Below are 23,665 nucleotides of genomic sequence, written 5' to 3' on the forward strand. Positions count from 1 at the left end.
GTCTTCTGGTATATTCCCAAATGTTATATTGATAAGCTGATGAGTTTTTATAAAGTCAAGCTTAAAAACTTAATAAAAATCAAAAATATTTCCCAATATTTTCTGAAGTACTCCATTTTTTTCAGGCAGGTATTAGAACAGAAACAAAGCAAACTTTTCATAACCTACACAATCTGTTATGGATTGCTATGGAGGCCAGTGCATTTAATTTGCTTAATGCATAGTGATGATCTATGATAAGTAGCATCATATGAAGCAGAACCAGTGAACTCTTCTCTTTCAATTTGGATAGTGCATCCAGAGGGAAACATCTGAATAAAATGAAGAGCTTTAGCATGCAAAGTATGTTGCTACAGCCAATTGATGAGTTGAATTATGTTGACATTTTTCCTTATCCTGATAAATATCTTCCAGACTCGAGCTATGATTATGCAACCAGCCTTTGGCAAGCAGTGCTGTTAACAGAGCTCTCAAACCAAAATATTACTTCCTTGCCTTACAACCGGGTATAATTTTTCTGTCACTGCAAGGATAGAATGGATTGAACTTAGAAGACAGGTGCGTTGACACTGTAGATAGCCATACACTGCTTAAAAGCTGAAAGGACAGCCTCAGAAAAGAGAAAAATTTCCAGACAGGTCTTATGCCAGGTAATCAATTACAGTCCCGTCATACTAATGGCGAGGGAACAGCAGGGCAGCGGGGACGGTGGCTGCATCCGTCTTGCCGCTGCGCTGGAGAAGGCGCACCTGCATCCCGGGGGGCTCTGTCCCCTGCTGCCCCCGGCACGTGCCCCAGGCAGCGGATGCGCTCACGGGACTGCTACCGATCCGTCATCCCTTCCCACCGAAAGGCACCTTCACTGCGGCGCCCGGCCGCACCAGAGCAAGCTGCCGCCTCCCGCCAGCCACGGGCGCTTCCTTTGGCAAGATGCTGCGTTCACAGCGAAGCACCAACTACATCTGAAACACTAAGGGAAAGATAAAGCATCTTCACACTCATTTTCGCCCAAGACACAGACGTGTGTGTGTGCATGCACACACAAACATGCAAACATTGATGCACGTGCACATTTCATCTGCTCTGATCACGCTATACATCACTACATACTCAACCCCTTGCTAAAGTTTCCAGTTGCCTGATTTCCTAGTATTCCTTCTAAGGCCAGGACTGCTAGAGTTTAAGCATTTGCATTATGCAATGCTTGCATATCCTAAACAAGATTTCAGAATTATACTTGGTTTCATTTTGTCTATGTCTAGCATGGATGGAGATCCTGTACTTTTTCTGTTCTAGTTACAGGTTCACAGCCTAAACGACTCTGAAGCAAAACAAGATCTTCCTTGGACAGTTAACAAAGTAGAGCCACAGCCATCTGAAAACTCTTGGCCTTAATAATCAATTCTGTTTTCTTGGTTAAGGAGGGAGGTTGTGTCTCTACATATATTCTTTTTCAAAGACCAGTGCTAACTTTGTGTGAAAAGTTGAGAGAAGCCATTGTAGCAGTTCTTCTAACATGAGTGATACGGTATGTTTGACATGATTTGGAAAATCCAATCCTCCCTTCTTTGTTCACTTTTTTAAAGTAATAGTTGGTTTTTTGGTTGTATTCTTGTAATCCCATAAAGTCTTACTGACAAGATATTTATTACAGAGAAGTTTAGCTTGGGGATTTCTATTGGCATGGGCTTTTACAAATAGAGATGAGACAAGGGAGAATGTTCATTTTCATGATAGTGCCTTTTCCCCATAATGATAATAATAATTTGTCCCATCTGTCTAGATCTAATTTAACAGTGTTTATGAGTGGTTGAAGATGGATTTTAATTAAGTCTTGTAGTTACATTGGTATGTGTTTTAGTCCCCACAGGGATCATTTAAGATTTCAAGTTTCAATATAGGATATGTAACTACTATATCATACAGGAAGCAGCCTGGGTTTTTTAGCAGCTAATTCTGCATCCGGATCTGCACTATCAGCCAAATAAAATAAACATTTCTGAAAGGCCATATCCTTTCAAACATTTCTGTGTCCGTATCCTGGAAGCTGGTTGAAACTGCCCAGAGTCAAATACCCAGGGTAAAACGTGAATAAGCAGAGATGGTTTTCTAATATCTACATTGTAACAGGGATGTTATTCTGGTAGAGCCGCGTCATAGTCAAATACGTTTCTAAGTATGACTGATATGACTCAAAACTGATATGACAGCGTTACTGGTCAGGAAGCTCACTCAGGCTTACCTTGTATCTGTATCTTTGCACTTCCACCAACAACAATTTTAAAACTACTGACTCGGTTGGTGGTTTACTACTTGCATAAAGTTCAACTTTCGCATAAAAAAAAAAAAAAAAAAAGACAAAAAGAGCTTACAGATGTACAAATTCAAGGCCTTAACTTAAAACTTTGCTTCTATAGAAATGACCAGAACTCTATTCCCTTTGAAACTTCATGCAGGTACTCCATACATTCCTAAGAAAAGCAAACTTACTGCAGAGATATGCACCTTGTCAATGCCAATATATAGGAGGGAAGGGCTTAAAATGCAATTACAATAAAATTACCTGTATTAATTCTAATAATATGGGAGAGCACACTGCCTCCGGAGATAAGAACATCTTACAAACTTTATGTAGTAACACAGAGTGCAATCACATCACATTTTTACTGTGTAAAAATAAATCTGATGTCTAGCCCAAATCCATCACCTAAGGTGGCTCTGTAGTCAATGCGGACGCTTAAGCCGCAATGGATATCTCATACCAACCAAAAGACATGCCTAGCTCGTGGGGAATTCATTAGCCTCTTAGGGCACTTCCAGCTCTCCACTGACTTTATAAAAAGCCTATAAAGTCAGACTACTTCAGCTGGCTAAATACAATTTTAAGGTTTAGGTTTGGCTGCCTCAAACTCAAGGAGAGCCAGGGGAGTCTTATGGAAAGCACTCAGCACCTCTCAGCATGAAGCTTAAGTATCTTTAAAGGAGTGCCTGAAATGGATTCCCAGGCCTGAGGAACTTCAATGTTGTTACATAAATAAAAGAAACCCGCAAGGCAAAGACAAGTTCTCTACAACACAGGTGTGTTTATAGATCCAAACTTTGTGAGCAGTAAATAGCGACGGAGGCTCTGGTTGCTGATTCTCTGACATTGCATTCCTATTCCATGCAAAAGTCCCCCTGCTATGCAAATGGTAACACATCACAGCTTTGGAAATCAATAGCTCCTCTGCAAGCAATGTGAGCAAGAGGCAGCTCCCCCCTTTCACCCCGCCTGATGCTCTCTTATTTTCTTTCATCTACCTGTTTGCCTCTGTACCTTTCCATGCCCTTTCAGGAACATACTGGCTGTGGAAAGTTGACACGATCAATTCAGTTGATGTACTTAAATACACAGATTTAATGACAGTCAAACACACCATTTCAATTGCTATTTGTTTATTCTGGTAAATGTCTCTAGACCAAAATGCCTAACTAATGTGCAAGTATAACAACAACTCAAAATAAAAATGTTTTGCTCTGATCCTTATTTTTCTCCGTTTCTACTTAAAAAAAAAAAAAAAAAAGAGAGAATTAAAGACTCATTGAATGTTACTTCAAGATTAGGTACACTGGTTCAGAAGAGTGAAAACAGCATTTAGAAGTTCACAAAGAAAAATGATACAAGAGGGAGAAATCAACTTGAGTTCTGCAAGAGAACAGTGTGCTGTTTTGCACTACTAGAACTTTTGAGGATGCCAAACAAAACACATATTAAGGAGAACCAGGGAACACAATTTATCAGGCTCTGTAAAAGTCTTTTAACATCACCACTTTTATGAGACTGTTGAGGAAAAACAGTAGACATGGGTCAGTAAAACATTTTCATGAACTGAAGACTGGACAAAACCCCAAAATGTTGCATTGTACATTATTTATTGAGGGGCCTCAAAATTGCATATGATTATTGTTGTTAACATTCATATTTGGTATGGAAAGGTCATAGCACAAGATTAAGCAGGGCTTCCAGTAGCTTTGACAACAGCATGGGAGCATCAAACACTGCAGAAATTACTGAATAGCATAAAAGTATATGCTCATTCCCTACACATGCTAATAGCTACAGTTTTCAGTATAGAAACTAGGTAAGTACAGTCTATAATGTCACAGGAAAAAGTAAGTATTCAGTACTTGATAAAAGTAGTGTACTTACATTCCTATATAAGACCTCTTCTCCACAAATTGTCTGTTTTTCAAAGGAATGCTTTATATTTCACTAGGTATATTGTGTGGATCATTAGCTACCAAAGGTGACTGTCATTTTTAAACTGAATTCCTGGTATAATAGTAAAGTTGTCAAGCTATCGGACAGAGTGCCAAGGCTTTTACTATTCACTTAATAATTACCATTTTCTTAGCAGGTGACACAGAACTGATTATGGATATGAAACCAATTTAATCATGAAAAACAACAAATGATGTCTAGATTATCATCATACCAGTTAATATTATTCTTCTAATTTATAGTAGAATTTCAACAGTGTAGTTCTCCAGTACTTGCTATGAACAGTGCTTATCACAGAAAAATGATAAAAAATATAATACTTATGTATGGGGTGTTCTGAATATCTATCTGCAAACATTTTTTTCCTTCCTATTCTGTGCCTTTATACCAACACATTTGGTGTAAAGGACCCTCTGCAGGATAACATTCGAACATTTCATTTATTGTTATTTTTCAAGATTACTGATACTCAGAACTGGAGGAATTTCAGAAAAGGGTTGCAAGGGCAGAGATGCATGCCTAGATAGAGCACAATATCATCATCATTGTCCTGTTACTGTCCTTATTCCAACTAATCTGGCCAAAATAAACTGGACCATAGTAGCAAGGTGACATTATTTCCAGGGAAGAAGAAGAAGAAAAAAAAAAAAAAAAAAAAACACACACACACATGCAAACTTTCACCGGAGCAGCCTAATCTTCCAGTAGTATGAAAGCTAAAATGTCAACAGTGTGTGGAGTTTATCTGCAGAGGAAAACTTTCCTTTGTGCATCTAATTAAATATAACATTGGTTCAAAAATGTTATTTAAGAGATAGAGATTATGCGCTGAATGCCATTAAAGTGTATTTCTAAAACTTGCAGAGATTTTTATAAAGTCCAGAAGTCCAACTCCTCCATAATCATTAGTTTCAGAACAATATGACCTCAAAGTCTGCCCTTTGCAGGTGATAAGAAATACACAGCATAGCTTCTCAGGAGCCCATCTCTGATGTAAAGGCATGCATTTTCCAATACAGTATAATTTTAACAGTTTAATATTAAAGAGAGTGGAAAAAACTATTTAAATATAGTTCCCGATACCTACAGATCATAATCTGGTAATGCAATTCTGGAATAAAAGTTTAAGTGGAGCTAAGTGCTGCCAAGAGGAAGCATTTTGCATCAGTTAGTTTCCTCTTCCCTTCTGAATCACTCAATCAGTGCAGTATCATGGTGCTAGCAGATATGACACACAGCTCACGTTTCTGATAAGATGAACACTAAGGCACTGGACTTGGATTTACTATGCCATACAAGAAATCAAAAGAACAGAGAAATCAACAAGCCCACACTGTATGCATATTCTAGCAGTAGTTAGAAACACTAATTAGAGAAGAAATTGTCCTTTGCATAAGAGTAAGGTCTCACATCCTTATGTCTCAAGTAAATGCCAGCTTAAAGGACTGCCAATATATTTCACCAAAATGATCCTTGTCATTACAGCTGATACAACGATTTTTTCAGCATTCACAACTATTGACTATTGCAGTTGCTAAACGCATATATATATTCCACCCTAAAGAACCAACAGCTCGTCAGTGCTGGGCGAAGTGACATAAACAAAACCATGCTGTTCTCAAAATATATTTGAAGTGTTTTAAGATCTTTTGTATAACAGAATAAAATTTATTCATGTAAGATTTCGTTTTGTGATCTTCACTTAGAATATGAAAGTTTATTCTAATATGTCAAAAAAACTTTTTTTTCCTAATGACAAATACTGCAAATTGCTTGTATTCCTTTTCCCTCATTTTTTTCTGCAGTGCAAAGGTAAAAATTCAAAAGCTTGTTAAATATCAGGTACAAATATATAAATAACTAAAAATAACCAGTTACCAAGGAAACTATATTCAAACTAAAAAGCTCTCAGTATTCTTATAGCAAACAGCTTTTCTAAAAAAAAAAAAAAAAAGTCATACTGAACCATAAATAATATCCTGAATAAAACAGCTTGTTAACTGAATTAATCAATACTAAACTAAACACAGGGGAAGACCTGCTCTTTTAAGAGCCACAGTTGTTGTTGATAGCCATATTATGTATTTGACCAAGCACCCGGTTGTGTCTCCATTAGGATACTTCCCTTAGGTTCCATTTCTGGTTGCATTTAGCAGAGAGGCTATGAGGTCTCTCCTGCCATACGTGCGTGTGTGTACATGCACACCCACACGCACAACGTTTTCCAAACCAAACATCCCTTTCTGATACTGTATCAGAACTGTAGCATAACAGACAGGAAACTGAGATGCTCGTGCCCAAGATCTAACTTTAGTTGTGTATTTCATAATCTGAGAAGGCTACTCAGCTGCATTGACCACTCATTTCCTGCTATCTGAAGCATTATCCAAATTTCATCAGTCCCACCCTACTGCCTTCCATCAGATTCAAGTGCCAGTCAACTTTCTGACAACTTACTATGCCTAATACAATTGATTTATCCCTACCAATGGGCTGGAAAATATCCTCTTCCAAACATTAGTTTCCTCAAGCTATAATACCGAAACCTGCACTCTTCCTATTCATATTTGTTAAAAACAGATATAAAAGTATGAGTAAAAATAAAAATATTATACTGAATTCTTTCCAGTCTGTTCAAGTCGTTACATCTATTTTCAATAGTTTTCCTTCCCCAAATCCCACGGATTCATTATTTGTTTGCCTATCAAATGATTCTCTAGTCATTCTGACTTTGTTAGTACAGTGTTGGTGCCTAAACTTTCAGCAATATATTTCAGTGGGAAAAAAAAAAAAAAAAAAAGACTTCGTGAATGATTTCAGTGCATCCATCCAAGTTTTACTCCAAGTTGCTTACTATTTGATCAATTTTGATGCACTCAGAGAAAACTCTTCTTTTCAAAAGTATTTTTTAGTGCTGGTATAAAAGATTAACCCTGCAGTCTTTTGCAGGATAATTACACCAGCCTTGTCAAGCACATTGCATTCTTCAAATTCATTATATGTCAAATAGCTAACAGAGGAAAAAACAGTGCATCTAGTACAGTTCTGCTATACTTGCTTTGAGGTTTTTAATTTGCTTTGTTTAACTCTTGCCTAAATGGAGCTTGATAAATCCAAACATGGGCATGCCAATGTTCTTCCTTTCAGAAGTGGTACATAAACACAAACTTATTAATTAAGACAAGATACAAGTACTTCTTTTTTTTTTTCTTTTTTAGAAAGGGATAAAAGCCTTGTGTATATTACTAAATCAAAGGGAACTTCTAGCTGTAGAAGTCTCATTAAAGTAAAACACGGAAGAATCCCACCAGCACCAGCTCAGTGCAGGGCTTTGCAAACCTGCTCAAAACTGTTCTTCCCTTCAAGGGGCAAAACAAAAATTCACATGGATTTTTTCCACTTAAATGAAAGGAAAGCACTCTTTGTTCTCAAAATGCAAACAGATGCAAAGCGATTGAATTACTGTTGGTGGTTAGCTCTGTAAATGCTATGAATGCTGCTGTAAAAATTTAAGAGCCCTCTGATTTGCACAGAGAACATTAATGGTTTGTGCAGTGTGTAATTAAGCTACATGTATGCTTCCCTCAGGTCAACAAAAAATTAATAGCAAATTTCCACCAAGTAAATAGTTTTTGAGTTTTGTTTTTGTTCAAGATAGAAATATTTACTTCTTTTGCTTAGTTGGTCAAATAGTACCCCCTACTTGTGAAAAAGTCACTGTTTAATTTGCTGGTAAGTGAATAAGAAAAATCCTACTTCCTATGTTCACCTGTTTATATTTTTTACAATTAAAGATTCATAGATTTTAACGGGAAAAGAGTACAAAATTATTAATCAAAGGCCAAACAAGAGGTTAACTGTTCCAATTCTCCCTCTACCCTTTTAACTTAATCATGAGCAAAGTCACATCCACAATATTCACAAGTAATGAAAAATACAAGTATAAATGTATCTTGTCTTAATTAATAAGTTTATGTATCACTTCTGAAAGGAAGAGCATTTGCATGCCCATGTTTAAATTTATTAAGTTCTATTTAGGCAAGAGTTAAACAATACAATACACAAACACACACACATTCTCTCTCTCTCTCTCTTAATATAACTCTGTACATATTTTTTTATATATATATATATATATATAGAGAGAGAGAGAGAGAGAGGCTTTCCCTGCCTTTTTTTTCTCCAATCAGATGATCTCAGAACTGTTTTGCCTGAAGTTATTCTCTTTCCAAAGCTTTCTCTTCCAACAGTTATCTCAAAAGAATTAAAAGACCAATTAAGCTTTCAGAATATACTAAATTCTTGCACAGAGTTTTTGGCAAGAAGTTCTTTCACTTAAAATTAAATCACAGAATCATAGAATGCTTAAGGTTGGAAGGGACCTCTAGAGATCATCTAGTCCAACCCCCCTGCACACACAGGGTCACCTAGAGCACGTGGCACAGGACTGCGTCCAAGCGGGTTTTGAAGATCTCCAGAGAAGGGAGACTCCACAACCTCTCTGGGCAGCCTGTTCCAGTGCTCTGGCACCCTCACTGTTAAAAAATTTTTCCTTAAGTTCCTGTGGAACTTTTGGTGCTTCAGTTTGTGGCCATTACCTCTAGTATATTAAGTAGTAATACTTAATTTTAAATTTTAATTTTTTAATACTTAAATTAATAAATATTAAGTAACAGTTCACAACTCCATAATAGTCCAAACAGTTTCATTCTCTTACTATATGCTAGGGATAATTCAAATTAGCTTTGCAATTACTGCAGCTATTGCCTTATTATCTGTCTGTACTGTCTGGAACAAATGATGAGCAGAAAATACAAGGCTACTGCTTTTGCTTTACACCATTACAAACCATTACCTCTCCAAGTTGGAGAGGTATCAACACAAGAGAAAATCAACACAAAAGTCAATCAGAAGACTTTGATGAACGCAAGTAGAGTGGTAATTAAGATGAACATATTACTGCCATTATTGTGAGACTCAAAAATGTTTAAAAATAGCTATCAAATGTGTCAAAGAATCTGTGTGTATTCTGCAAACACTTTTCATAATTTTTTGACATGACAAGGGACAGATCATTTAGACAGAAAAATAATGTCAGGACAAACATTTAGTTATGCTCAGGAAAGTTTAAAACAGAAGCGTAATATCAGAAATCTAGCTAACATAAAACAACATAGTCCTGTTGAAGCCAAAAGTGTTGCACTATTAATTTCAGTTCAAAAGCTGCTTGATAAATTCTATGGCTACATGCAGTATTCCTTGTCATAAAGGAAATTTTTAAAAATATATATTTTAGTGTGTCTTCTCTATTAGCAAAAAAAACTTCCAAAGTGCCGAAAAATAGCATTTATTCATTATGGACTAGGAAAGCCTTGGAACACACAAAAAGCTTATTCTGCCAAGAATCGAGCATGATAAAAGATATTGAATGGATCACCCCACTCAGCACTGAAAACAGTCATTCAGCCCATAATTCATCCCCTAGGAGCTTATTATATTGAATCACTTAAACAAAAAAACTGTTAGTCTCCTTAGTAAACTGTAACGCTCTCTTAGCCAGTTATACCAGTCCCTTCTCAAATGCCACCTATTTGAGCTCTCTCATTGACTCTTGAGGATGTCAGTCTGTCCTGTTCCTGCCACCTGTACAACGCCGAGCAAGAAACTAAGAATGTGAATACATGGACAATGACAGGACTTATAGAGCCAGACAACAAGCCAGGAAAGCAGAGGAGTACACTTGGAAGCATGACTTTCTAGCCCAGTGGTTGGTGAACATACACTAAAAAAACAGCTCCCACCCCCCTCCAAAAAAAAAAAAAAAAAAAAAAAAAAAAACAGGAATCCAAATCTTTTAATGGTCTGATCAACAAACAAAGCAGCCATCAACAACAACTTGCTAGCCACCATCAGCATCACCAGTCAATATACTAGCATCCCCTTTCACATAGCCCCACCATCCCATTCCCATAATTAAGTCTTTGTATTCACAAGTGATCCTAAACTAATCCTTCTTGGACTCAGCTTGACTGCTTTTCTTTTAAAAACGATTTTGCCAAGCTACATGCACCATGGTGGTTTCCCCATGACAGTATTTCATAAGCCACATTTATATAACTGTGCAACCAAGCCATTTTGTACCTGCATTATTCTGATGAAACTTTTACAGTTTGGACTAGATGCCTTGATGCCTATCAGTTTCCATCACAGGATTAACAGTCATTTCTCTATCAGACTGACTCATCAGAGCACACATTCTACTTCCATTTTCATAGAAAGCCAACATGAAACCTGACAACTTACTGCAACAGAGCAAGAACCGGCACACCAGCACACCTATATGCACTGAACCATTGCCTATCCAACGCACTTAAGGACCGCTGTACAGCTAGGCCCTCAAGCACTGTCAAGTTTATTCTGAGTACAAAAACCTCCTTGATTAACCTAAAAAGGAGCTTTACATAGTAATGATCTAAATAGGACACTCCCCCAGCAAGGACCATCTGCTAGGAGCAGAACATATTTTTTAAAGGGCTAACCCAAGTTCTAACTAGCATTTGTATTTAAAAACAAAATAATCTCTCCTCCTAATCATACGTGCACTGTCACATACTGCTGCACTTAAGCACATACCGGGGAGGGGAAAACACACACTAAACACAGATATCAATTAAAACTTTCTGAAAAGATTGCTGGCTTCACAGGGAGCAGACTGCTTCATCTTTCAGCTGCCTCATGCTTCTCTGGTTACGTGATTCTCTACTGATATGAAGGTGACTTCACACGAATGAGTTGCCTCTTTAAGCAGCAGTGCACAGCAATGGAGAAGGGACAAAATCCTGCATCGAACAACACATAGAGGCTATGTGAATAGCGCACAATATTGCTGTGTGTATAAAGCACAGCGCAAACCCTGATGCACACCAGAACGTGAGGGGATGCCCAGAAGCACAGCCAGTTCAGCATCACTTGATTTCCTTTAAAAGGTAAAACCTCCCTCATCTATAGAGCTGCATGTTCACCCAGCTACTGACAGTGTGTTCTTGTTTCATTACAAATGGCAGTCGGGTCCTTTCAGTTATTTGCTCACACATGACTTCTCTTAAGCACAGAAATCTAACACCACTGCCTTCATATTCTGTTGCCCAATTTCCCCTTCAGAAATCAATCGGCCACAGATAACAAAAAAATACATATAATGGAGTCAATGACCGAGAATTTGAACATAAGGATATATAGACAAAAACATGGTTAGGAATTTGAACATAATAATGTAAATGAATACTACATTAACTTACCCTCTCAAAAAAGTGCAAAATCTTCTTGCTTAATTACTTAATCTCTATAAGCCATCTCTTCAAATCACAGGGTATATAGGAAAGTTAACTTTTCAGTTACTGCACGATCTCCTAACTTAAGATGACATTTTTTGCTATAACTTGAAGCAACATTTCTGACCAACCGTATCTCTATCATCTTGTAAGGATGAATGCGTTGCTCAATCATTTTTCTAGACAATCTTCATTTTGAGAGAAGCTAGATTAATGCAAACATTTAATTTTCATATTCAGTATTTGCATGACAAGAAGGTTAAGTTCATTACCACCCTACTGAATATCAATCATTTCTTAAGGGTTTATCTTTCTCCTTTTTCCTTTGCAAGTATCAGCTTCGAACATGCATACACATTATATGACTTGACAGATTCTTCATTTGTACCTTTTCCTTGTGTAACAGTGAGGTTCCCGAGGTCTTGCAAACTTGTCAAAGCCTTGCACTGCCAACAGAAAAAAATTTCTGAAAAATTTTTTTCCAAACAACCTACTACCAAATATACTGAAATTTGTAGTTTAACTGAACTGAAAGCAACTGTTAAAAAAAAAGAAAGAAAAAAAAAGAAAGAAAAAAAGAATAAAATATCAACTGGTTGACACCAGGGAAGGGAAAATGAAGGCCTAAAGGGAAAACGACTACACAATTATACAAAAACAAGCCTGTGGATACTATGCTATCATCTTACCTATAAAGGTTGTATAACAAATAAATTGTAGTATAACAAATAAATTGCACCAAAAAAAAGTACAAACATAAACTATAAACTGTACAAAAAAGACAGTTTTCTAATAAGTGGCCACTATCATTATACTTGACAAGGATATACAAATAGAAAGCCAACATATTAGATACTACTACTATGACATGAGATAGAAATGATTTCTGAACTTTTGAAAATCCTTGCATTATCTAGAATTAATCTTATTCTATGCTGATAGAGGATAGAGGAAGTAAAAATATACATATTTCAAGACTGAGGTGGAATTTCAGCTGAATTTATATCAGCTCATTCCAAAATGTGTTGCTCATTTCACATTATATTGCATGAGACTATGGCACTGTTCTTAAACAAAATGGATAGAACAGTTCTTACAGTTTTGTTATTAGATCTATACGTATCTCCATAAAATTTTCTAGAGAAACAACTTACCTCTTGAAAGGTCACTGTAAACATCATTTCAATTCATTCTGAACACTCACCTAATATTAGTTTATTTCTCACATGTGAAAATCAGCCCATATTGCCTTAGTCATCAAGGTTAGAGAAAAAAAATAAAAGATGTATTCCTAATCTGTTTGCCTACAACATTTCATACATATCAGTAATACTTACAAGCTAAATAAATGTACCTGTACATTTTATACTGCAGTATTACTGGAACACACGCAGTAAAACAAATTGGATTCCGTATATGTCTGTCAAAATCTCCATTTTACTGTATTAGCAACATTAGATCACAGAGAAGACATTAATGTTGCCTCTACTAAAGGTCACATTTGATCCATATTCAAGAAATTAAACAAAATTAGGATAAGCATTGGAGCAAGCCAGAAGGATTGACAGCATTATTCTCATACTGACAGGTTAAAAAGAAGCAGCATTTAATATGAAACAAATGCTTCTCTACTTGACATATTTGATTAACCTTAAAATTAATTTGCAGATGCTCTCTCTGATATTTTTGCTCTAATAATAAGTCTAAATTAAAATGAATAAAAACTCCTAAAATTTATTACTGTAACATGAACCAGCAACTTAGCATGTTTTGCATTTTCTGGATTCGTGTATTTTAAAAGTCCTTTCGGAACTGCTCAAAAATCTGATACTCAAATGAAACTGCAGCTATCATGCTCTCAAAGCCAAGGTCACTGAGGACCAAGATTTCAATGGACCATAATATCATTTTATTTATTTATTTATTTTAGGAGAAATAATTTAAAAATTACTTATGATTAATTGCTTGGTATGTTATTATTATATCTACATATTTATTAGGCCCCAAAATGATGTTAGCTTGCTCTGGCATCAGGAAAACGTGAAGTACATGGTCATCAGTTGAGCTGTATTCAGACCGAGTCAGCCCCCAAACAATAATTGCTATACTGACAAACCTGATATGCTCCAGGGCCAGGAGTGTTCTCTTTCGGTTCCTTAAAGCGCTCCAGCTTGGAAATATATGCAGAAATGTGGGAAGTTGAACTCATCACAGGATTGTATGTTCCAGGACCTACAAAATAAGAAAGGGCAGGTGCTGAAGTTATTAAAACTACAACTTTTGTCAGGCCTGAAACACTACTAACTTCATGTAATTTGGTATATAGATACACATCTTATTATCTTATAGAAAAAAAAAAATACTCTGATAGCACATCTGACCTTCCAAAATTAACACTTGTAGTAGTATCAACAAAAGATCACTGATTTAAATCTTCTGGGGAGGAAAAAAAAAAAAAAAAAAGCTATCGTAAGTCAAGTTGTGTAAACTTATTCACAGCATCCTGACAAATTGCCTTAACTTTGTTTTAGATTAATTATCAATTGAACTATATTACTCCATTCTATAAGGTCTTTCATCTTTCAGGAAAACATATTACCTACTAAAGAAAGTAAAAAATGACAGTAGATTTTACTGATGACAGTAGGGAACCACATGATATCTAGACAGACTATCAGGAAGGACAAGCTTGCAGAATTGATTGGTTTTATTAGGGCTATAATTTGCTTTCACAAACATTTTAAAACAGTAAACTTAAGTTAAACATCTCTCTCACTTTCTCCAAATGTATCCTTATGTGTGTGTGTGGGGGGGGGGGGGGGTTGTTTGGTTTTGTTTTGGTTTTGGGGTTTTTTTAATTCTAAATTTTGTGGGTTTTTTAATTTTTAATTTCCAGTGTAGAAAGATAAAAATCTTCATGTGCTTACTCACATGCTGAGCATCATAAGCACTCAATAATAGGTCTGCATGGATTTTATTTAATTAAATACAGACTGATCTAAAAATTATTTCTTTCTGAAACATTTCCCTGAGATTATCAAGGGAGGATATGAGAGTTAGGAGTTCATTCTAAATTGAACTCCTAAAGTGCATGCACGTTCTAAAGCACACGCACTTGACATCATTATGTCCTTGGTAAAACCTGAAGAAAAAGGAAAAGAGGGGGAAATGCCAAACTGATCTTTAAAAGGTTTCTAAACAAAGATTTATTTAATCATATGGATAAGAGTGATAACATTCATTTCTAAACATGAGTTATCAAAATATATAATTGCATCTGTACATCTAGTAGCTGAATAGTAGCCACTTTTGCAGGAACTATTTCTTTTCATATTTAGTTCAGCATATGCTTTGTTCCAGTTTCTGAGAAATATTCGCTGTTGTCATGTGCTTCCTCCTCCCCACTCCATCAAGTACTATGTTACTAACATATGTGATAAAAACTTCACATTACATTTTCAAAGGATTGTTTCTGTCTTTACCATAGAACGGATGGTTTTTCTTACAGCAATCTGATAGTTAATAGAAGACAGGAGCTTTATGATTAAATTAATTTTAACCATAAAAACAGAAGAACATTATGTATGGATCACTAAGGACGAAATCACCCATTTCTAATTTTTTCTTTGCCAGTATGAGACCGGTAATTTCACTATGGATGCATGTTCTCTGCTCCTCTCTGATCTCTGTTCAAGTCCAGATGTGTAACATTTGTGATCGCAGTGATCTTGCCTCGTGTATTTGTACAGCAAGCAGCAAAACAGACCGCTGGATCAGGGTGCCCAGACACTGCTGTGATAAAAATAATAAGCAAGTCTATTTCTTAGCTGGTGTGCAGGAAATGACTAGATGCCGGGTTCATTCGAACAATGAAAAGCCTATTTGAACAGGATCAGAAGTTCCTTTATCTACAAACTGGGTGTCTGCTTAATCTGAATGGAAAGGCAAATATGTACCATCTTACTACCAAGACCTACTCAAGTTCCTACAACATGAATAAACATTTTGTAGAGAACAGTTTTGAAACCAATTTGTCTGTATTTTGATGCTTCAGAGCCGTTATCTGCTCTTTGCATTTGCCATGATGTTATTTATTTTAAAAAATAGTAACTCTCAAATCTTATAACTAGGTTTTAATGCTGTAACATAACTATAATCAATTATTTTCCAGATTTAACTACTATATTTTAAAACATCTTTGCAGTACTGTGTGGGACAAAAAGGCATCATTTGACAAGCTCCTTGAAGCCACTTATGTCTTATAAGGTAGGCATCTACCTTATACTTGCCTTAAAACATTAAGCATCACAAAGGTTTCTGAACTAAGCTGTTTCTATCTAAGAACATATTCTCAATTACATATGCTGCTGCTCATATGGTACAGGGCAAAGACTTACACAGCCTCTCAAGCATAACTTCCGAGCTGAATTACACAGAAGGTATCTTCCATTTATTTATTAAATGGCAGAATTTAATCATAGGTCAGTGAAGAATAAAAACTTCTCATTACAAATCAAATACCTCTGAAAAGTATGTCTCAATCCCAATTGGTATATAATGGGAAAAAATGAAGAGCAGGTGATTCTTATAATTACGTATTTTCCAGCCCTATGGTAGCTCACTCTCTATGAAATGTCAACCAATGCTACAGGGCAAAAATAGCAGAGAATATGAGGAACGGGTAATTTAAATGAAAATCTGTGCTGCTGCCTTCTCAGTCCAAGCATTCTGCTGCATTAGAAGAGGGCTGAAAAATGATTGCTTTTGCAAATAAGAGGTTTTAAACCCAAACTAGATCAGAGGCATGAATTTGTCTTTGCAATGAGGCAAGAATTTGTCATCTGTAGGTTATTCACTTGTTTCTCTACATTATTGGTAGCAGCTGTTTTTGCATTTTGGACGCATTCAAAAAAAAAAAAAAAAAAAAAAAAACACACCTTGTGAATGAATGCCGAGGTGTAAAAAAGTATATTGGAGGACATATAATAAAGCAGAAAGTGTAATTTCATACTGGCTCTTTAAAAAGTAAAATTTCTCATGTATTATGATCTCCCCTTTAACTGAACTCTGAAAAGAAAGGAAAATTGAATACATAAAGGAGACAATATTTTCCCATCTGAAATCTGAATACATAAAAGAGAGAATATTTTCCCAGAAGCAGGTTTAGTATTCTTCCAGTACTTCAGTCAGCAAGGTGGAAGGCAGACAAAAAACATACAGAATAACAGACCCATGACTAATAAAACGATGTTACAATAAATCAGGAAGAAATACTCCAAGTAACACTGCATAGGGATGGATCCAGAAAAGATTATACTAAGCTTCACTGAACCTATGCAATCTGATTTATTTCTTTGCTTACAGTGAGCCAATTACATTAATAATTTCAGAGCTATTAACAACAGAAGCATTACTTGAAACATCTGGCAGGTTTCTCATAAGGTAAGTATGAGACAATGCTAAAATCTAAGCCAAAAAAAAATCTCTCCTTATTGTCATACAGGAAAATAAAGCACACAGATTTTAAATCTACTTAAGTCTGAAGCCTTCTGTGAGGATGCAGTTGGGGCTACATTAATCTCTTCAACTAGGTAGATAATTTGTTCAAAGAACTTCATTAAGTCAATAATGAACTGAATTGTTTGAGGAACAGTTAAGAACAACAACAAAAAAACTTATCAGACATCAAGCTCAATTTGGAGTTGAAAATCAAACGATTAGGATTTATGTTTCCAGACGATGCTTCTTCCAGAGCCATTAACAGTAGCATATTACCACTTCTCAAATGAGTATATTATATATATGAGAGTATATATTCCATATCACTACTTCTCAAATGAGTAAGAGTGTACACAGTTGACCTAACTCATTCAATTCTTCAATTGCTAGGCTAAAGGACGACGAGTCTGGACGTTTAAAGATTATTTTATTCGGCCTATGACTTTCTAAGACAAAAGAATAAACTCTATAGCCACATTCCCCTTATTCAAGAAAACTGTCAACATCTACTACAACTTACATCCAAAAGAGCTTCTAAATGGACTCAGCTGCATGTAACAACACAAAATTCTGCACTTTGCATACAGATTATTTACATGTTTCTGAATCATAAATATTAGTTCAGCAACAACAAATGCTTTGGAGAAAAAAAATCTACTCTTATATGGTAGATAACAAAAACAGATTTAAGAAAATTGAAGTAATTTACCATACAGATATCTATCTTCTGGTTGTAAAAAATGGTCTTTTGCTGTATGTTATGCAGAAAGGCGGAGAGGATCTTTCTCAATAGACAAAGACTGCCTGAGAACTTATTAGTGCTATTGTTTTTACAAGTAAAAATAACAACAAGTTAATAGGCTAGTTTCCAGCATAGTATGCTATAAATGCTGGGTAAGTAAAACATTTAGGTTAATAGTATTCTTTTTACGTGTTTATAAAATAAGCTGTAAGATGGAAGTAAAAGAAAACCTGTTGACTTTTCAGCTTAAGACACATTTTTTTTGTATGTGCTGTTTCATGATGTCTGCTTTGGTGCCACTGTACACCAACCCCAAGTGAAAACAAGCAATCCAAAAAGCTCAGTAATTTATTATCCTCCAGAGGTAGCATAAAATGGTATGTTCTTAAAGACCTTTTTTTTTTTTTTTTTTTTTTTTTTTTTTTTTTTTTTACAGCTGAAGGCTATTGTTAATGCACCTTGTTCCTCAATAAAAAAAGCTCTCTAACACATTACAATTAGAAAGTTGCATTTGTACCTCTATAGCCAGTACAAAACCAGCATTTCCATTACAGAATCCTTACTTCCTGTAGTTTACAGCTTAGCCAGGTACCACTTAATACAGTATCTGGGCAACAACTTAACTGCCCAAAAATGCATTCACCATTAAACTGTTAAAGACTATAAAGATTATGTTCACATATAATGAAAATAATTGTAGTCATACAATGAGTACGCCCTAAACTAAGACTGGAAAAAAAATATTAGTAATAAGGACTTAAAAGGCAAAGGATGCAAGATTAATAGTAATTACAATATCACCTATGTATGAATGCATACCTAAGCCCATAATCTCCTCAGAACTCCTCAGATCTTATCCTTTAACTTTCGCTATAGTTTTTGAACCACCACTGACATCACACCACTTCTGTGTCTTTGAATATCAGAAACATTTACTAGACACAGATCAGTACTAATATCTACTTGGGCAGTTCTTAGGGGTTTGTTTTGTTTTTTTAATAACAACTGCCTGCAGCTTCAGCAATCTTGAAGACTGTGACCAAAAAGTCCAAGCAACCATGTCAATAGGACGAAGACAAGGACAAGAAAGCAGTCTATTTCTATTTTATGATTTCTTCCAAAAGCTTAAAGTGAACCGGTGTTACTCATCTATTTATCAGTAGTGATACCAGGAACAAAATCTATTTTAAGCATACATTTAAAGTACTAGATATTATGAAGTATATATAATGAAAAGATCTGTTGAGAATGCTACTTATGAAATCTTTATATGGAGGAGAAAAGTGCACTATATCATAAATCCATGGTAATCATTACTCTTTACTGAGCTTTCAAAGATTAATAATAACTGACAGCAATGGATAAAACTTCCAAGAAGCTAAGTGACCCCATAGAAAGCTACCTCTTTTTGCTAAAGCAATACGTGAAATAAATAGTATATATTTTTTCTGCTGGTTTAAAAAACAGAGTAAAATATAAGGACTCTTAAAGCCCAAAATTTATTTGACTACTTTGTTGTTTGCATCCATGCAAATCACACAGCAGCCAAAAAAGTACAAAGGAAAGGAAATGCAAATACAGGTTGTTTGCACGCTTTCGACAACACATGATTTTCAGTGCAGGTTTCACAGCACATCCTGATGTTTGTGTCTTTCCTAAAAGATGAAGCAATTGTTCTCTTTTCTGTGAGTGACCTCTGCTGGTAAAAAGAACCTCAGACACACAAACCTTACAACTACCCACCAAAACACATTTGCTGTTAAATCACATACATGCATGCACCTGCATGAGGATGAGTGGATACACATGCACACACTTTTCTTTAAATTAGCAGCATAGATAGTACTGAAGTGTTTGCCTGCCCTGCACAAGAAAAATATTGATGCTGTGGCACTCAAGTTCCCCTTCTCCTGAATCCTCTAATAAACGGTGCAGCTACAACTTGGTTTGGAGGCAGAGTATTTGCAGAGGCAGATACTGAATAATCAGTGGCATAAACACTATAAGTCTGCGTTAAAACTTTTACATATAGGTCTGTGATAAGACCACAGCATGGCTGCTTCCTTTAAACCTTCAGATCTCCATCACGGATTAGTGTACTAATTGGAATGCATCCTTTTATATTTTGTGAACGTTTTGGATTAGATTAGATTATGAGCACCAAATGTCTTTTAACCATTATTAATAGTCAGCAGAAATTAGTTTTAGAGTGACTTCTGGTTTTAGCTATCCTTAATGGAACACAAATCAAATTTACATCATTTATTTTGCTGTGTATCAGAATGATCATTAGGAGTTTCTATTAGGTGTATGTCTAATTTAAGATGGTTAGAGACTATATTTATTTGCAGTATGAAGTATGCATTATAAAAACATTAACATATTACTAAATTAGAAATGGAAGGAAATGCACTAAAATGCTAAGAATGGGTGACCAAAACACACACCAATTTTTAGCTGTCAGTAAGTATTTCTGAAAGAGGGAAATAAACACTGTTTAAAAGTTGTTTTATGCCTTTTTTATTGTAAACAAATGTCTAAGCTCTGAAGTGGTCATAAAATTGTCCTAGACAGTTCATGTATCCTAAAGTGTTCGGACCAAGAAAACTATTACAACGCATGCCTGGTGATCACCGCAATATTCTACCTTATTTAACCATGTCTATGACTAAAACGAAATAAAAAAAAAAAAAAAAGAAACATAACAAGGTCTCTGCTCTAGCAAATACTGACGTCTCTTTATATGCAAATATGCTCCCCATTATTACTATAAGAAGCGACATACGCACAAAGGAAGAAAGAAATTATCACTAGGAACCTGTAATGAAATCTATTTTGAAATACAACAGTTGACAAGAGCCCTCACAAATGTAATATCTGTTCAAGCCCAGAAGGGAATTGGCAAGTACTGCGCTTAGATGAGAACCAGTACTGTGGTATTTCCCAACCCACTTTGTTGTATCAAATTCATTTATCCTTCCATAGGAACAGCATCATACTTGTAAGTCTACAGTTTTCTTATAAAGCTATTTCATGTTGGAATTTAATTTTTTTCTCATTTTCTTATTAACTATTTAGATTATTCCCATTCTTTGCTAAATTATGACCTTAAAGGAAAAAGAGACTTAGATAGTTAATTTATCCTTTGAGAATAGAACATCTTTTCATGACTGAAAATCCTAACTTGAATCTTGTGGCTTGCTGCTCAGTAGCGTAACAACCTTCCTGCCAATACATCCAATAACTTAAAATCTGTTTCACTGAAATAAAATCTGTTAAATAACTATTAAAAAAAAAACTTTATTCCACAGCTCACATGTAGAGCCTTAAATGTCTGACAGCTAGTCCACATGTCAAGATGCTAAATACCAACTCTTCTTTTTCCTTTAGGCACATGCTAATTTTCCTTCCCAGGAGATGATCTAATGAAAACCCTAGTTATGGGGAGATAAGAATTTAAGGTCTGACATTCCACTATGCCTCTTCAAAGAGATAAAACATCTCTTAATATACAGTTTATGCTGATTTTCAGCACTACCTTGAAGCCCATTCTCTGAATACATCTTAAAAAAAAAAAAAAAAAAAAAAAAAAAAAAGTTGACAATATAGGGAACTTCATCCAGCAAAAACAGAAAATTCCCCCTCTACTTTAAATAGTGGCTTCACTCTTTAAAAGGTGGCCCTTACTTCCTAAATAAAACAGGCTTTTTAAAGAGATTTATTACATTTCAATGAGCTTCTTCCTGAACTTGCTGAATTAGTAATTCCAGCTGCAACCTTATCCTAACTACAGCTTAGCTTTAGCAAAGGACAGGCAAGTCAGTAGCTACTGGATGTTAAAAGAGCTTTAAGAAACATGGTTTCAGTATCAGATGACATAATTTATGAATTCATAGTGATAACTTAAAATGGGGCTTTTGCCAATACTACTTTCAGTCAAACTGTGAACTATTACTACCTCTGTTTCCAGTATACGTGGCATAGAAATAAGGTGGAAAAAAAAAAAGAAAAGAAAAAAGTGTCCTTAATGGGTATAATAAATCAAAATCACACCAGTAAAAAGCAATTACAGCATATTTAGCTTCATACCACTCAAGTCGATCTCTAAAAAATGTGTTAATTTCCATTCAAGTGATATATATAAAAAAAAATTAAAATTTTCCCCTGAACACACCTTTTCTTTGACCTTTTCATTAATCAAAGTATCCTGGATTCCCTTAAAACCTTTTGGTAACAGTGACACCATTAGAAAGGGCAGAACTATTTAAATCATTGCTGTTAAACTCAGCCAACAATAGCGTTCATAAAACTACCAGAAAGATGTATTTTTCAAAAACTAGGATTTTGACACATCTTTACACATGCTAAAAAACAATATATATTAAAAAAAATGACTATTTCAGATTTTATCAAAGAAAAAAAAAATCACTGGATGACCAAAATGCATTGATGCACTGATCTTAGTGGATTCATTAAAAGTTTCATTTGACTATTTGAGCAAAAAGTATCCTTCACAATCTTTTACACCTAGGTAAAAATGAAGATATGGAATGCAAAACACATGATAAACATGCATGCACAAATATGTGTATGAGTGCTATTTTACTAGATTTTTATGATGTCAAAATAATATACTAGTATGAGGTATTTATATACCTCATCTCTGAAGCAGAGTATATAAAATATATATTCACCCTGGATTTAATAGACTCACCATAACCAATTTTATACTCACTTAGACTAAAACAAGCTGGAAATTGATGCTGATATAACAGGACATACTATTTAAATAGCATATGAATAACTCTCAGTCAAATTGGAGGAAAAAAAAAGTCACTGTGTTAACAATTAATGTCTTAAATGGACAGAAGTGATGGTTAATCAATATCCCAAACCATATCATTTGAATCCTCAGAGACAAGAAGAATCAGAAAAATACAGCCACGTTTTGTTGATTTTAGTTAGGAGATTTATAGATAAGGGCAATCTTTATTAGACTCACTGGTATCATTTTCCTCTAGTATCTCTGGTTTTACTAACTGGTCAAAAGAAAGAGATAAAAAGACTTTTCCTTACCTACTCTACTGGGGGCATTACTAAATTTTCCAAGAATCAGTTTAACCAAACAACCACTCCCCAAAAGTATTCTTCCTCTGCAAACTGCCAAATCTTTACCCCAAGAAAGAACTAAACAACATACTGATGTATGGTAACAGAAAAGACTTTTTTTCATTGACTCAGTCATCAAAAGAATTTTTCTGCCCAACTGTTAAGTGAGTTTTGATAGAACTTCTCACTGCAACAACCACCATAAAAGATAATCACAAAAAGAGATTGGACTTCCCATAGTAGATGTACCATTACATTAGTATATCAACAGTGATGTGCTAAACAAAGTACAGAACCAGACTCTCTCCCTCAAAGAAATCTGTGCAAGTTTTAAGATGTAAAAATGTGAGACACACACACACAAAAAAAAACGTAAGTTATACAGCCTTGTTAGTCACATACTACCGTACAAAGACATACAAGAAATGCTTTAACAATTATGACTGGCAGAAAGACCAGAAAGACGTCACAATCACACATCCAAGTGTTCATTATGGAGCGCAGCTTATAGAAAGCACTAAACGGATCTGTGATTTCTTAGAATCAGGATAAATACTTCCTTAAACAGGGAGTAGAAAATTCCGCAGTAGAAAATCCAGAACCGAAATTCCAGATTTTTCCTCTTGCAATTCCTGAAATGAAACACTCTTAACCCACTGCACCAAATGTTCTCCTATAACTAAGCAAAAAAAACAAAATACCACATATCAGAATGAACTCAGA

The 23,665-nt window shown here is 35.3% G+C and overlaps 1 protein-coding gene across 1 annotated transcript in view; it reads right to left on the minus strand.

The window, feature by feature from the left end:
• The window catches only part of STPG2 (sperm tail PG-rich repeat containing 2), a 182,250-nt gene that overhangs the window by 60,519 nt on the left and 98,066 nt on the right, over positions 1–23,665 (minus strand). The window contains exons 12-13 of the mRNA XM_088529653.1: positions 13,709–13,824; positions 11,981–12,038 (exon numbers count right to left, since the gene is read on the minus strand). Of these exons, the coding sequence (XP_088385779.1) occupies positions 11,981–12,038; positions 13,709–13,824 (174 nt within the window). The remainder of the gene's footprint in view (positions 1–11,980; positions 12,039–13,708; positions 13,825–23,665) is intronic.

This window comes from Tinamus guttatus, unplaced genomic scaffold, assembly GCF_059628265.1.
Source record: "Tinamus guttatus ecotype Peru unplaced genomic scaffold, ASM5962826v1 Tinamus_guttatus_pri_ptg000028l, whole genome shotgun sequence".
NCBI classification, from domain to species: domain Eukaryota; kingdom Metazoa; phylum Chordata; class Aves; order Tinamiformes; family Tinamidae; genus Tinamus; species Tinamus guttatus.